Raw genomic sequence first — 14,735 nt, 5'->3', positions numbered from 1 at the left:
CTGAAATGAAATATTTCAGTTTAACGTTCCACGATTATGCCCTTTAGGCTAAGGGAGACAGTGATTAAGGCAAGATAATATTGGTGGAATGAGAATGTGGGAGGAAACGGGAATACTCCGTGAAAACCCATAGCCACAATGTTATTCATCATTAACTTACTTTGCCGGGATCGAATCAGAAACTCCATGCGCCACAAGTAAGCGCTCTACTGCTGATTTACCGTGCGCCCAATAATCTTGAGATCGTAGTGAAAAAAAATATATATATATATTTTTCATCAGAATTTCGATATTTCTTGACACGTATGAATCTGAAAGTGTGGAGAGAAAAACAAAATGATAATAAACATACAATTTATTCGACATCTATTTTGTACATGATTTACAGGTCACTCGTACCATTTCTTCAAATTTGAAGTGTCCACCATCTTTTTATACCCTTCGATAAGCCTCGAAATCCTATCGTTTTCCCCTCTTTGACTCGACTTTCGTTCTTTTGTCACCTGAAAAAAAACAATTTGTAATACATTACATATCACTTTTATGAATATTTTACGTTAACAGAAAGGTAAAAATTTAACCACCAATAATAATGTTACAAGAATCCATATACAACATTAAGTAAGACGCATTGTTGTGGCTTAAGGTCGGTTTAAAGGGACAAGTTTTGCTGATAGATGTCACTACAGTCTTCGTATCTCTCTCATGTATTTATTACCTTTCACGAAAATTCACGATTTCTCTTACAAATTTCAACCTGGAGCCTTCAAATTTTTAGAGAAGGAACTTCATAACCTATCGAAGGCAACAATCCGTGCCGATTTTTTATTTAGAATTTTCTTCATTGTTGAAATGGCTTGATTGTTGAAATGGATATCCAAATCTTTAACAATATAACTGTTTCAACAATGAAGAAAATTCTAAATAAAAATCGGCACGGATTGTTGTCTTCGATAGGTTATGGAGTTTCTTCTCGAGAAATTTCAAGTCTGTAGGTTGAAATTTGTAAGAGAAATCGTAAATTTTCGTGAAAGGTAAAAAAAAAAAAAAAAAAAAAAAAAAAAAAAAAAAAAAAAAAAAAAAAAAAAAAACATGAGAGAGATACGAAGACTGTAGTGACATCTATCGGCAAAGCTTGTCTCTTTACACCAACCTTAAAATAAACAAATTTTACAAGATTTACCAAAGATGAGACAAATACTAATCGATAAATACAATTGAGCTGAACAAAATTTCATGAGTGACTATAAATCCTTATGCGCAGTTTTCGAGAACATTTAGGAAAACTTTTTGTAAATCGAAAACTTTGTGCTGTATGATAGCCACACAATCTATGAAGATGAAACTGTTACTGAAGAATACGTTAATCAAGCTTTACATTGTGACAACAGCGGTACTGAATGATTAAAGTGGTTACAAGATATAAAATTAATAAAAATGTATTTTAAATAAATCTAAGCAATAATAATATCAGGTAATAAACTTATAAATTATCATTTGCTGTGCAACTATATTATTTGTTAAAAGCGTCCTAATTACAACAGAGAACAGTAATTTTAGTAGATAATTCAAATAATGTAAATCATTGTTTAAATAGCAAATACCACACGGAAAAAAAATGAGGACAAAACTTCTTATTAGACTTAAAATACAGTGTAAACCTGAAAATTACTGAAGGTTCCAACAGTTCTTTCTGGTTACAGCATTGTGAATAGTTACTATAATAATTAATCCTGAACTACAATTAAGTGGACAATCACACGGTTGTAAATTAGTAAAATTTGTACATTAAGTCGTCTTCTAAGTAAAAATATTTTAGAAGTACATGAATAAGCGTCGTAGAATACAGAAATTACAATAAACTCAAAGCAAGTATGTTACTGTTCTCACTACTACTACTCTACTACTACTAACTATTATTGTTATTTAGAGATTCAAGCAACTTTTGACAGTTAAAAAGAGAAATTTTTGGTTAAAAAGTAGGATTGCTATTATACATCCTTTCATAGATGTTCATTTTACTTCGACCTCACTCGCCCTCGCAGTAGCAGTTGGCCCTCGCCCTCGTTCACCCTCGCCCTCGCAGTAGCAGTTGGCCCTCGCCCTCGTTCACCCTCGCCCTCGCGAATGGAATTGTTCATCGCCCTCGCGCGCCCTCACCTTCGCTGTCGAAACTTGTCCTCGCCCTCGCGCACCCTCACCCTCGCCATCGAATCTTGTCCTCGCCCTCGCGCACCCTCGCCTTCATATCATTGAGGGCGAGGGTAATTGAGGGTGAGGAGGCCTCGAGAGGGCCTCCTTCGTGAGGATCAGAGCATCAATTATTCAACCTATTTGTTGAATTATTTCCTTATCGTCAGTGGTGGATCCAGGGGGGGGGGGCGATCGCTCCCCCCCAGAAGAGGAAACTTCTTTATTTTATATGTACAAATAAAACGCATCCCAGAGTTTGGAGCTCTTCAAAGTAGCTCTAAGTAAGGCAAATATTTTATGGCACCATTTTCATTCTATGAACCTTAATACATACAAAAACTTTATATTTCCAAATGAAACTATATAGCGACATTAATGGGTCATTTCAAAAGTTTGGGGGGGTAACTGCCCCCTTTGCCCCCCTAATCGCCGCCCATGTTATGATGTGTGGCACATATGTGCGAAATTAATAATAATATTATTAAACTGTTTACCCACAACAAAATCCTGCTCGTTTTGCTGAAGTGGCTTTTCCTAAGTTTCATATGTTTCGTATATCCTACAGTTTTTTTCAGGCCTTTTTTTTAATTTGTCCAAATTTATATTTCTCCTTTTACCACACAATCGTTCAATACTTGCACTATAATATTTACAATCAGTATATCATCCTGTAACGTATTTTATTCCTAATAAAAATCATTGAACAACACAACATACAAACCCTATCTCACTGGCTTGCACGCGAACCTTTGGTGCATGGGGTCCTGGGGACAATTCCGAGTGGGAGAACATTGAACGACAGTGGATCGAATTCCGCGTTAAACCTATAGGTCCACTTCTCATATAGCCTCGCCGACGAAAGAGGACGCTAAACGGCAATCAGTCAACAGTTGCAAATTTCGGCTGCATAAACAACTTATGTCTTGTGGAACTTATTACATTTATTTTGTTAAAGCAGCTCTTTTAACAAAATTTCAGTATTAACGTGTCAGATATTTCTATTTAAGGACAAGAAAAAACATATTATTTATTTTGTAACTAAATGATAGCTCTACCCACGTAGATTATAAAAGCAGAAACAATGAAAATCGATACAATAGTGACTGACATTATTTCAACAAATATCGATTCAGATAATAGTTTGGGCTGTCACAAAACTATGAAAAGTTAAAAATTCCGATTAATTGTAACAACTTCATCAGTGGTAGACATTGGAGGAGGATGTATGCTATTAATCAGCCCATTTCATGAGCATCCAAACTCATGAGCCCAACGCTCGCTAGCTCGGCATTCGCGCTCAACCGTTCTCGGGTTCAATAATTAAGCGCTACCCCGAGCGCCAATGAAATAAGTCAGCGCGAGTCCAACTGAGGGAAGTGAGCCCGAGCACGATTCCCAAAGGAATAAATGAGCGAGAGCTCAGTTGAAAAAAATGAGCCCGAGTCCGAGAGAGTCCAGAGCAAAATGGCCATCTATGAACCAAAGTCATTCCATCAAGTCTTTTTCCATCTGATCTACTGCATTCTGATGGTTCTCTTATTGATTGTGTTTGTTCAGATATCAGCGCTCTTGTCATTTACTGCTGAATGACGTGAGTGACTGTCTGTCTGTCTACCAACACTCTTCAAACATGACAGTGTAGTAGACACTTCTTATCTAAAACGTCTCCAGCACAGGGAGGGCAACAATGAGGCACACTTACTTCTTAATGTAGCGCTATTTCTACCCGGAAATTTTCATGGGAAAAATCAAATATTATTCTTATTTGCATTATTATTTTTAATAATTATGTACGTACACACGAGAAATTGTCTACTGCAATTAATTGAAAGGAAAAATACGATTAATGTATAACCTTGCTATGACACTAACTTTTCATCTAGGGGACATGGCAGATGATATTTTAAATTTTGCCTCTCTTGAAAAGAGGTCAAACAGCAAACTCCAAAACAGTTGCTTTTAAGGAAGCTTGTCCTCCCCCCTCGCGTGCCCTCGTTCTCCTGAAGGAAGTTGTCTCTAATCATCGTGCACCCTCACCCCCGCCATCGAAGCTTGTCCTCGCCCTCGCGCACCCTCACCCTCGCCATCGAAGCTTGTCCTCGCCCTCGCGCACCCTCACCCTCGCCATCGAAGCTTGTCCTCGCCCTCGCGCACCCTCACCCTCGCCATCGAAGCTTGTCCTCGCCCTCGCGGCGAAAACTTGTCCTCGCCCTCGCGCTCCCTCGCCCTCGCGTCACTGTGGGCGAGGGAACTTGAGGGTGAGGATGCCCTCGAGAGGGCCACCCTCGCGAGGGTGAACATCTCTGCATCCTTTTACACACACTTACTTAGGCTTCTTTTTTTTAAATAATTATAAGGTAATTTGCATACTGTTTATTAATTGATAGGCACGTATGAAACTACATGCGCTGCCTCTAATTTGAGCATTCTATATTATTCTTTAACCTTTCAGGAAAGGAAGGAAAAAAAAAAAACGGATGGGATTCCCTCACTTTGGAGTATTTTCCACTCATCTCAGTGAAGTAATGGCTGCAGAAAACAATAACTTGAAGTTGAAAGTGCTTTAGAGAATATGATTCGTCAATGGTATTTTCCAAAACGCATGCTTTATGGCAGCCTAAGAAAACTTCATTCCATGCAAGAAAACAGATTGTATTTAATTTTTTTTTTTTCCTAAAACTTTCCCTTATTCTGATTCTACTTCCAGTTCAATATTACGTAACTCTTGATATGAACTTGGAAATCTTGTCTGAATAAGTTCTTCAACAGACTTCGAACTAAACTCACTGACTCATGTTTACGAAGCAATTTAAATCCTTGACAAGGGTACAAGTTCTTCAAGGGTACAAATACATAAATCAGTAGCACCTTTTTTCTGAAACAGCTTTAGAAATTTCTCAAATAGTAATGTACATTCTAGAAATGCAGTTTTCAAAGAAAAATTCTTACACGATGCATTTACACCGACCATTTTGTTCTAGTTCCAGCTATAACGAAATGGACCCGTTACATTCAATGTGCACGCTTTGCCACTATTCCAGTGAATATTTTCCGTCCTTGTCAATGTGTGTTAATTCGTCTTGGAGCACCCAGTGAAGAACGAAAGTTCAAAACATTATTCCAAATAAAGATTTCTTCGCAACCTAATGTCCACTTTTAGCTTTGGCTTCACTCCACAGGCACGGATTGACGACAGAAGTGTTTCTCTCTTTCTGTTTTTGGTGACGTTACAGCCAACTACAATTTTTCAGACTCTTACCTTTAGTTTTGTCTTTTTCCGTGCAAAATAAAAGTGACTTTACCAAAACAATAAATAAATTCCTATAGTTTTCCGTAAGCGGAAAAAGTTAAGATAAACAGTGTGTAATACAGTTATATAATATTTCATGAAAAATTTTAAAACTACTTGGCTCTTGTCAACCCCCACACATATAGACACCAATGTCAGTGGATGTCAAGTGAGGGGCACCCAGTGTGTAACTAAAAATGAAAATATCATTGCTTGTGTACATCGCTCGAAGAAATTTTAGTTTTGGGTGGAATTACTATCTTTAAGGATCATGAGACAAAACAAAAGAATAAAGAGGATAAGTATTTCGATATTTGAACGAACATGAGCTATAATGTTAATATCGTTATACTGCAAGAACATTCGACGCCTCTGTAATTTTGTAGAGCTAGTTTCCGCTGGAAAATACGGCAAGTGTGCACTTAGACATCCTAACCCTAGATAAAACCTTTCCGCAGTTGGGATGAAGGTCAACACAGTATTTCAAGAAAAAATGCATCATAAACTACATGAAAAAATTACTTATATAAATTTATCCTGATCGAAATGTACGAAAAATAGAACTTATTTTAAAAAAGTACGATCTTTTCTAATAAGAAGTAGGAAAGTACGACCACTTGAATCTCTACAATTACTATTACTACTATTTATTTTATTATTATTATCCAATTTGTTACCACTAAGACATATCTCTAGTAATTATATAATTATAAATTTACTTCCGCACTATGATTCAAAACTACCTCATATGAAAATATTCATTGAATTACTTACTTTGTTAGGTGAATTTTTCAGTTGTATGCTTTTCCTTTTCTGTTTTTCTTTAAATTGCTTTATCTTCTTTTGTAGTTTTTGTCTTCGTAACTGTTTCAAGTGAATTCTCATTTCCCTTTTCACGTTCACCCTTTTAGGAATAGCCTTCACACCTGTCTTGCTTATATTGCCTGCAAATTCAGGCAACTCTATTGGCTGTGTATGTGACGGCGGGTGCTTCTCACTAAACCGTGGCTTCTTCTCAACAACGAATGAACGAGACTCAGAGCCATCTTGTGTTGTACTTTGCTCAGAGTAATGATCCTTGCTGCTGCTGCGACTCTTTTCCAGTCGTCGCTTCTTAACGTCAACCAGCAGCTTATTCTCCAGGGAGAACGCTACGATAGGCCTCTGGAACATAAATTATATAGAAATAAAGCTGCGCAAGAAACAACGTGCAATCATCTTTTCAACTCATTTTGTAGCTTTTAATATATGATTCAACACCAACTTTTTCAAACGCTATCTGCGTTCATCTACTGGGTGAGATTTTGGTGAAAGAGTGAAGTATATAAGTTACAATATAAAAATATCCCACCACCACCACAAAAACAAACAAACAAACAAAAAAAAAAGTTTATTAAGGTACATCTACGTATCAGATACTAATAAATTAAGAATTACACAGCCCCCTCCCCCCCCCACACACAAAAAAAAAAAGGTTCTATGCAGCAGACCCCAGGATTCGATGTCTTTTGTTACACAGGATCCAAATTTCGAAACCCCAGGGCGACTGACTGTCTCTCTACCCTACCTCTTTCCTTCTGAGATAGGTGTGACTGCTGTGTACAATTGAGGCAAACTGCACACAGAAGCCTTCTGGTGACCGACATACCTTATTAAAAAAAAAAAAAAAAAAAAAAAGTGTCGGTGATCTCCGACGATCCTCCCCGGGGATGGGGTACTTAATACAAGGTGGAGTACTAGAAAAACAACACAGTTCTTTTAACTAAATCGCACCCCCAATACTTTCTAGCGGCTCTTCGAATAGATAGACCCTGAGACATGATAAAAGAAACCTAAATATTGATGTTGCACTGAAAATCTCTGTTTTGTTCACGTAGGCGTTTGTTCCACTGCTTCCAGTACACGCCTCAATTATCATGATAGGTTTCCTAATGGATATAGCTACAGGGTGGAAGAGAACAAGACCGAAAAACTTCGGGAGGCGATTCTACAGCTAAAAACAAGGAAAAAAGTTCAAATAAACATAGGTCCAACGTGGCAGCATTTTCAAGTAGCAGCCGTGCGACGTTTCGCCGGCGTCTTTCTTCTAAGTATAATATCTGCTGAACAAATAGAGATATTGACGTCGGGCCAAAAGATGTAAAGAAAATCGTACCTCACCAAAATGATGGCGCAAACAGAAAGAAAGTCTGATGGCGCAAACAGAAAGAAGCAGAACGAACTTCACAAGGGGACTCCCCAAAAGAACAAGAAGATTCACCAAATGAGGTGGAGTAGGAAACGTGAAAATGAATAATACGTACAAATGTAAAATATTCTGGTTCTGTTTACCGTACGTAGTGAATGATCGATTGGAACGTGCAAATGGGAATTCCCCACTGCAGTGTCGGGAAACAATGTATGGGACAGAATACACCACGAACGAGGTGGTTTGTTGGATCTACGATAACGCAAGAAGAACGGTATTGCTCCCGAAAATTGTTATCTACAACGCCATCATTTTGGCGGGGTATGACTTTCTTTACATTTTTTCGCCCGACGTTAATATCTATTTGTTCGGCAGATACTGCAATTACAAGGAGGCCGGCTACGTCGCACGGCTACTGCTTGGAAACGCCCCCGCGTTGGACCTATGTTTATTTGAACTTTTTTCTTCTTGTTTATAGCTGTAGAATCACCTCCCGAAGTTCTTCAGTCTTGTTCCCTTCCACCCTGTATATATTTTTATTGGTGATCAATCTCCTTTTTTCAACTATTATAGAATTACTGAAATAATACAGAAGACACACACATAGATGAAATAATAGTGAGAAAAAACAAAACCTATATCATGACGATAGCCTTCGAACACACGTAGATACAAAACATGTACTAATACTCAAGAATACCAAAACTTACTCTTCCTGGTGTGAATATGTCGGGGTTGTTATTCAAATTCCTCAAAGCTTGCAATGCGTTATCATGTTCTGTGAAGGTCACGAAACCATATTCTTTGGATTTTCCACTGTTCTTCAAATCCCGCATTACACGAGCCTGAAATTACATTATAAAAAAATTAGGAAAATTTTATCATAATGATAGCATAACTAAAACTTTACTCTCGTTACAACAAAATAATAACGAAAAACCTAGAATCTTATGTGCATTAATAGAAACAGGATCATCAATATCTGTAATTCAAAATTAAGAGTGATTTCTAATCTCTCTATGCATAAAAGAAGAAATTCTGACTGATTGATTGTTCAACGTCTAGGCTAAACCGCCTACCTTTGCCTAGGGGCGCATATTACTTAAAAATGCCCTGATTCTCAACCTCAGAAAGAGCCCCTAGTGTTTTAATCTTAGTACCATTTCTTCATTCTATCTATCCCCCCTCCCCTTCCTCAAAAAAGTACTTGTTCCGCTTTTCACAGCATTTTATGAAAGCATTATTCATAACATTTTGTTATATACCATATGTAAGCGTTTCTAAGACGCACAATTTTGTCGATTTTTTTTCCCTTGAAAACAAGGTGCGTCTCAGGTTTAAGTTTTGCAAATTTAGGCCACATTAGATGGAGTTTTGCCAAAAATTGCTAATCTCGTTAGTCATGATTCTGTTAAGAATTGTGTGTCCACGGGTCGCATGAAGAGAGCAACAGCATCACAACTTGTTTCCTGGATTGTTGCTGACTGGAGGGATATTCCCGAAGAAATTATATGCAAGGCATTTAAGAAATGCTGCATTTCGAACAAACTTAATGTTTCCAAAGATGATCTCGTACGGAATGTGGACAGTGAGAAGGAAGATAGTAATGCCGATGAGGAAACAGACGATGAGCAGTAACGTGTCAGTGTTGTTTTTGCGAGTGTCAGTGCAAAACAGAAGAAAAGAAACAAGTTTAAATACCTGCTGAATAATTATTTGTTTGTATATGTGTATACATACTGGTATAATGTGATGATATGATACCAATAATGGATTGCTATAAAACTGGCGCAAGCAAACGTTGTACTGTAATTACATTAGGAAAAAAAGATAGTACAAGCAGATGAACATTGAATACACCGTAAATTCCAGCAGTAATTCAATGTTTGTTTATTTTCCGATAACGTTATTTGCTTTCCCATGTTTATTATTATTATTATTATTATTATTATTTTATTTTTTAAAATCAATGCAGTGTAGGTGTTATTCATTTTCGGCAAAGGTACGTCTTACATTCGAGGATTTTTTTTTTTTTAACTTTTCGTTCAAAAATTGGGGGTGCCCCTTACATTTGAGGGCGTCTTAGATTCGCGTAAAACGGTAGTTATTTATCTAGTTCCGGATGTCCAGAAGAGTGTCATTAATTTAATAAAAATCAGTTCAAAATTTGGATCTTCAGTTGCAGCTTTACAGTGCGTTAATCTATTTTTCATCTATGTCATCAAAGATTATGGTAACTACCGTAGCTGATGAAGAGGAAAAAAAAAAAAAGAAAGAAAGAAAACACAGAACAAAAAAAATTCTAAATCCTTCAACATAATTCAAGATATTTTTTACATCGAAACGATGAACTTTTGAAAGCAAATCTTACCTCAGTAATTTTGGCTCCTTTGCCACCATGTTTCAAGAACAGATCTTTCAGTTCCTTCGATTGCATTGTTGGAGGCAGATTATGTACAAAGAGACGGACTTTAGATACATAGACGCTTAAATTTTTAATCATCTGTTTCTTCCACTGTTCGAGTTGTAAGCGTTTGGCCATGTCACCTGCCGACACACCGTTTGCTGCTTTACTTCCTGGACGGACCACTACAAATTAATATAAAAATTCGTTAATGTGTGATATGATTTTGTATTATTAGATGTGTATATTAAAAATAATTTAGTATATTATTGTAAAAATAGGTTTAAGTAATACTTTTTTGGAAAATAGGAAAATTTTACTTTTTAGGAAGATTTGTAAAATTATTGTAAGCCAAAAATAAAAAAAATAATTATTAATATAACAGATAAAAGGCCAAACAATATATATAAACGGGTAGGAAAATAAATAGAAAAACAATAACTAATAAGAGGATTGTTCAGATTAAACTGTTGTTTAATATTAATATTACTATTTAAAGACAATGATGGATAAGGTTGTTTTACCTATTAAACTTATACCGTAAGTTAAACTTTTAAATTTTATTAAAAAAAAAAAAAAGAAAAGAAAAGAAAAAAAATAGACAAGAAGTTATATGCCAGGAGGTTTTCCTCTGTGCAGGTTATTTATTTATAAATAATATGTAAATGACTGTTATGAATGCTAGAGAAGTTGCTAGACGTAGAGAGGCAGAAAAGGAAAGGAAATACAACAATCTCCTCGACAAATTTATTTTTGCTCCAATATCCATCGAGACCAGTGGAGCATGGGGTTCTAGAAGCCTTGATTTTATCAGAGAGGTAGGCAGACGCATATCTATCGTTTCTGGAGATGTTCGTTCAGCGTCCTTCTTAGTACAACGTATATCCATTGCGGTCCAACGTGGCAACGTTTCGTCAGTTCTTGGTACGTTGCCGCCTGGAAGGGAACTGGAGGAGATATTTCTTCTCTAGTAGAGTAAAGTGGGGCAAAAGGTCGCACTTAATGTTCAGCATGCTATTGCTGCTATACCCAAAACAATATTGAGATGATCCATAATTGTTATTTTTTCTCGAAAGCCATGTGAAATGAATCTTTTTATAAAGCATATATAAATATGATAAATTAATATATTGTTATGTTTTCTTCGTTAATTATTTTGAACTTCTGTGCATAAAAATTCTGTAGTTACATTTTACTGATTATTACACTGTATTTCATCAAACAAGTTTATGTAGTTTTTGCCTTATGGCTCCTAAGCCAATAAACGTAAAAGTATCGTTAAAAAGATAAAAAAAATGTAAATATATATTAAAAATTATATGTGTGTGTGTGTTAAGAAAATAAAAAGATGCATCTCACTTTTTTCTTTTATTACTACCAATAAATATAATCTATTTCAGTTATTGGTAGTTATCCATTTCGCTACTTTAATAATCTTGGTATTAATTTATGTCTCAAAAATTGATTAATTTTCATAAAACATAACACAACTATAAATTTAAAAAGTTACGAAAGAATTGGACACTGGTTTAACAACCTTTACAACTAATAACTGATATCAAAGTATTTTATGGACATTAAATTTCTACTGGGTTTTCCAATTAAAATTCTTTCATTAACATTAGCAGTGATATCTGCTTGAACATTGGTATCGCTTTCATTAACATTAGCAATTGTGTGTGCTTGGACATTGGAAACACTTCTATAGAACTTGTAGGATCTTAAAAACCTTAGCGGGTGGTAATCGGAACTGTCCGAACAATCATATCCTCTTACTAGTGACATTGTAACTTAACTTATGTTCAACGACGTTGCCATAGCTTTGGTCCCCATTACACTGTGATTAATGGCTTACACATGTGGGTTCTTTCTTTCTATATAGAGAAGGGGGAAATAAACAAACACTGACCAATTTGCCTGCATATATAGATCATTCCTTCTCAATGGAAAAAGAAATATTCTGTTGAAAATAGGTTGAAAGTGTCAAATAACAAAGCAACATCAAGCACTCGGAGTTTCCAGACTACTTTTTTCTTCGCCAAAACATTTGAGACATTCCATTCCATATTCATATGACGGAGAAGATCAGCTTTTGCTCACCCCCTATTTTTGCCGAGAGCTGCCGTCCAGTTCGAATTTTGTTCTTTTCCAAAGGAAGAAGGAAGATTTTCCTACTCAAAGTGTCAAATAACAAAACAACACACACCATTCGGAGTTTCCACGCTACTTTATTTTTTTCTTTCTTTCTTTTTCGCCAAAATCTTTCTCAAGTGACAGAGAGGAATGTGCACTCCTCTGGTCGAGAATTGTCAGCTAGCTTGAATTTCTTGGCAACACCGGATTTCGGAGAAAATATCGGTTTCACTACCATGTTGTAGGAGGAGAAGGTTAATAGGTCAATTTTCCATACCTCCCCCCAAGGTTTTTAAGACGTTTCCAAAAGTCTATTAACATTATTCAAATTGTCTGCTTGAACATGGGAAACCACAAATAATCACCATATATACATGCCCAAATCTCCAGGTCTCTTTATCACAATCCCTGAAGATGAATGCGATGTCTGCATTCGAAACGTCGGATGGTAATACCTTCACCTGGCTGATTACCCGAGAAGGCTTACTAAAATCACGTCGCCAGGAAACATAACATGTCAATTCTTTATTCAAAAATAACATGTTTCCCCGTTGACTTTTTATTCTTTTTCTTCTACATAAGGAAATCTTAAAATGAACACTGTTTACGGATATGAAGGTTCTGAGATGTGCGAATATGCTGAATCATTCACCATGTTTGCTCCCACAGTTGCAGGATAGTGTAATTAATTAATTTTATTTTACTGTAATAAATCTGAAATGAGGTAATAATAATAATAATAATAATAATAATAATAATAATAATAATAATAATAATCTTTATTTTAGTGCCGCGAACAGCTTTTGGCAAAAATACAGCACTTGGTATCAGAGTATGCGATGGCATAATAATACTACTAAAAATAAATAATAAAGAAAACAATAAAAGAAGGGTACTAATATAAAACACAATGTAGCTAAAAGTCAGCTAAGCAGAAATAATTCCTTGTCAACGCAGTAAAACTTATCAAGTTTTCCATCCATCTAAAACAACAAGAAGCTAAGAACAGCAGTCATAAAATTACATTTGGCTTAATGTTTCTAAACATCATTGATTAAAAACTATCAGTCAGATCACATAAAACTTTCACATTGTTTGATTCAATAAGTCTAAAATGAGCTTAAAGAATATGTCAATTTTTTTAAAATTTCACATTTCCAATTCAGAGGAACTAAAATCATGGTATTTCTTATGCTATGATTTGGCACTTTAAAACCTATGTTTTGTAAACAATATTCACTGATATAAATGTTATCTAGTATTTTTTGCATGCATACTCTGTCGAAATTTTTTCGTCTATTCATAAGGCTTTCTAAACCCCAATAATCAGTCCAATATTCATAACTATGTGAGTAATAGCTCATTTTCATTTTAAAACATAGAAGTCGAATAAAACATTTTTGCACAGATTCAATCTTGTTTGTCAAAGTTTTAGAAATGCTGTTCCAAATTACCGAACCAAATTCTAATTTTGGTCTTACAAGTAATTTATATAGAAATACATACGTTTTATCTCTTTGAAATACAGGCCACTGTTTAAAAATAAAACCTATTATCCTTCTGGCACCTTGTACAATACAATTTATATGATTAGAAAACTTTAACTGACTGTCAAATGTAATACCTAGGTCTTTAATAATGCTTACTTTCTCAATTTGTACACCATTGACCTCATATTTACTGACATAATATTGAGTTTTATTGGTGTATGTCATTGGTGTATGTATGTAATAATAATAATAATAATAATAATAATAATAATAATAATAATAATAATAATAATAATAATAATAATAATAATAATAATAATAATAATAATAATAAATCAACTAAGAGAACGAACGCGTGTTTTCTGACTTCAATAAAGAGCCACTGTGATCATTCTTACTACAATGAAAGTTCCTGTCCAACAGCCTCCGAGGCTAGGGGATACCAGCCGGCTTGTGGACTAGTGGTGGCTTTCTAGGTGGGAGTTCGCTACTTATTTCTTTCCAATAGCTCCCCAATTGTTCTCAGGACGCTGGGTGAACGTCGCAATGGCAAACACCTTCTGATAAATACAAATGGTTATTCATCTTTCCTCGGACCAAACCTGGTACTGCTTGACTTCGCTAATCTCACAAGAAGCAGGATTCCAATGCTGCTGACATTGATTACTCTTACAAGTTTTCCAAATAAATATAGTTTATGACCTCTTATATATAATTACCTCCTTCTCCAAGTAGATACAGGTTTCTGTTATCCTTTTCAACTTTTACTTTATTCTTCTTTAATTCTTGAATTTCATCCCTGGTTAAAGCTCTGTGAACTTCCAGTTGTCGATCGTTCAATATTAAAGTTTTCGGATCGGAATTCAAGCATGCCTGAGCACCCTCTTTACTCTGTAAGATAACGAACAAAAATCTTCTGTCAATATTGTACATATTCCTAATTAATAGAAATTACATAAATTTAATCCTATAAGGTTGGTAATATTGAAGAAAAGTTAGAATAGGCCTGGTTAGAATGGGTGATTATAGATTCGAGAT

General features: G+C 35.5%; 1 protein-coding gene across 1 annotated transcript in view; it reads right to left on the bottom strand.

Moving 5' to 3' along the window:
* Nucleotides 1-337: 337 nt before the first annotated feature.
* The window catches only part of LOC145670471 (RNA-binding protein 28-like), a 36,636-nt gene continuing 22,238 nt past the window's right edge, over nt 338-14,735 (bottom strand). The window contains exons 6-10 of the mRNA XM_081739184.1: nt 14,417-14,588; nt 10,042-10,259; nt 8,381-8,515; nt 6,257-6,646; nt 338-503 (exon numbers count right to left, since the gene is read on the bottom strand). Coding sequence (XP_081595310.1) covers nt 390-503; nt 6,257-6,646; nt 8,381-8,515; nt 10,042-10,259; nt 14,417-14,588 — 1,029 coding nt within the window. The 3' untranslated portion in view covers nt 338-389. The remainder of the gene's footprint in view (nt 504-6,256; nt 6,647-8,380; nt 8,516-10,041; nt 10,260-14,416; nt 14,589-14,735) is intronic.

The sequence above is a fragment of the Thermobia domestica genome, chromosome 14, assembly GCF_964235325.1.
Source record: "Thermobia domestica chromosome 14, izTheDome1.hap1.1, whole genome shotgun sequence".
Lineage (NCBI taxonomy): Eukaryota > Metazoa > Arthropoda > Insecta > Zygentoma > Lepismatidae > Thermobia > Thermobia domestica.
This window is presented reverse-complemented; position numbering and strand designations above follow the sequence as displayed.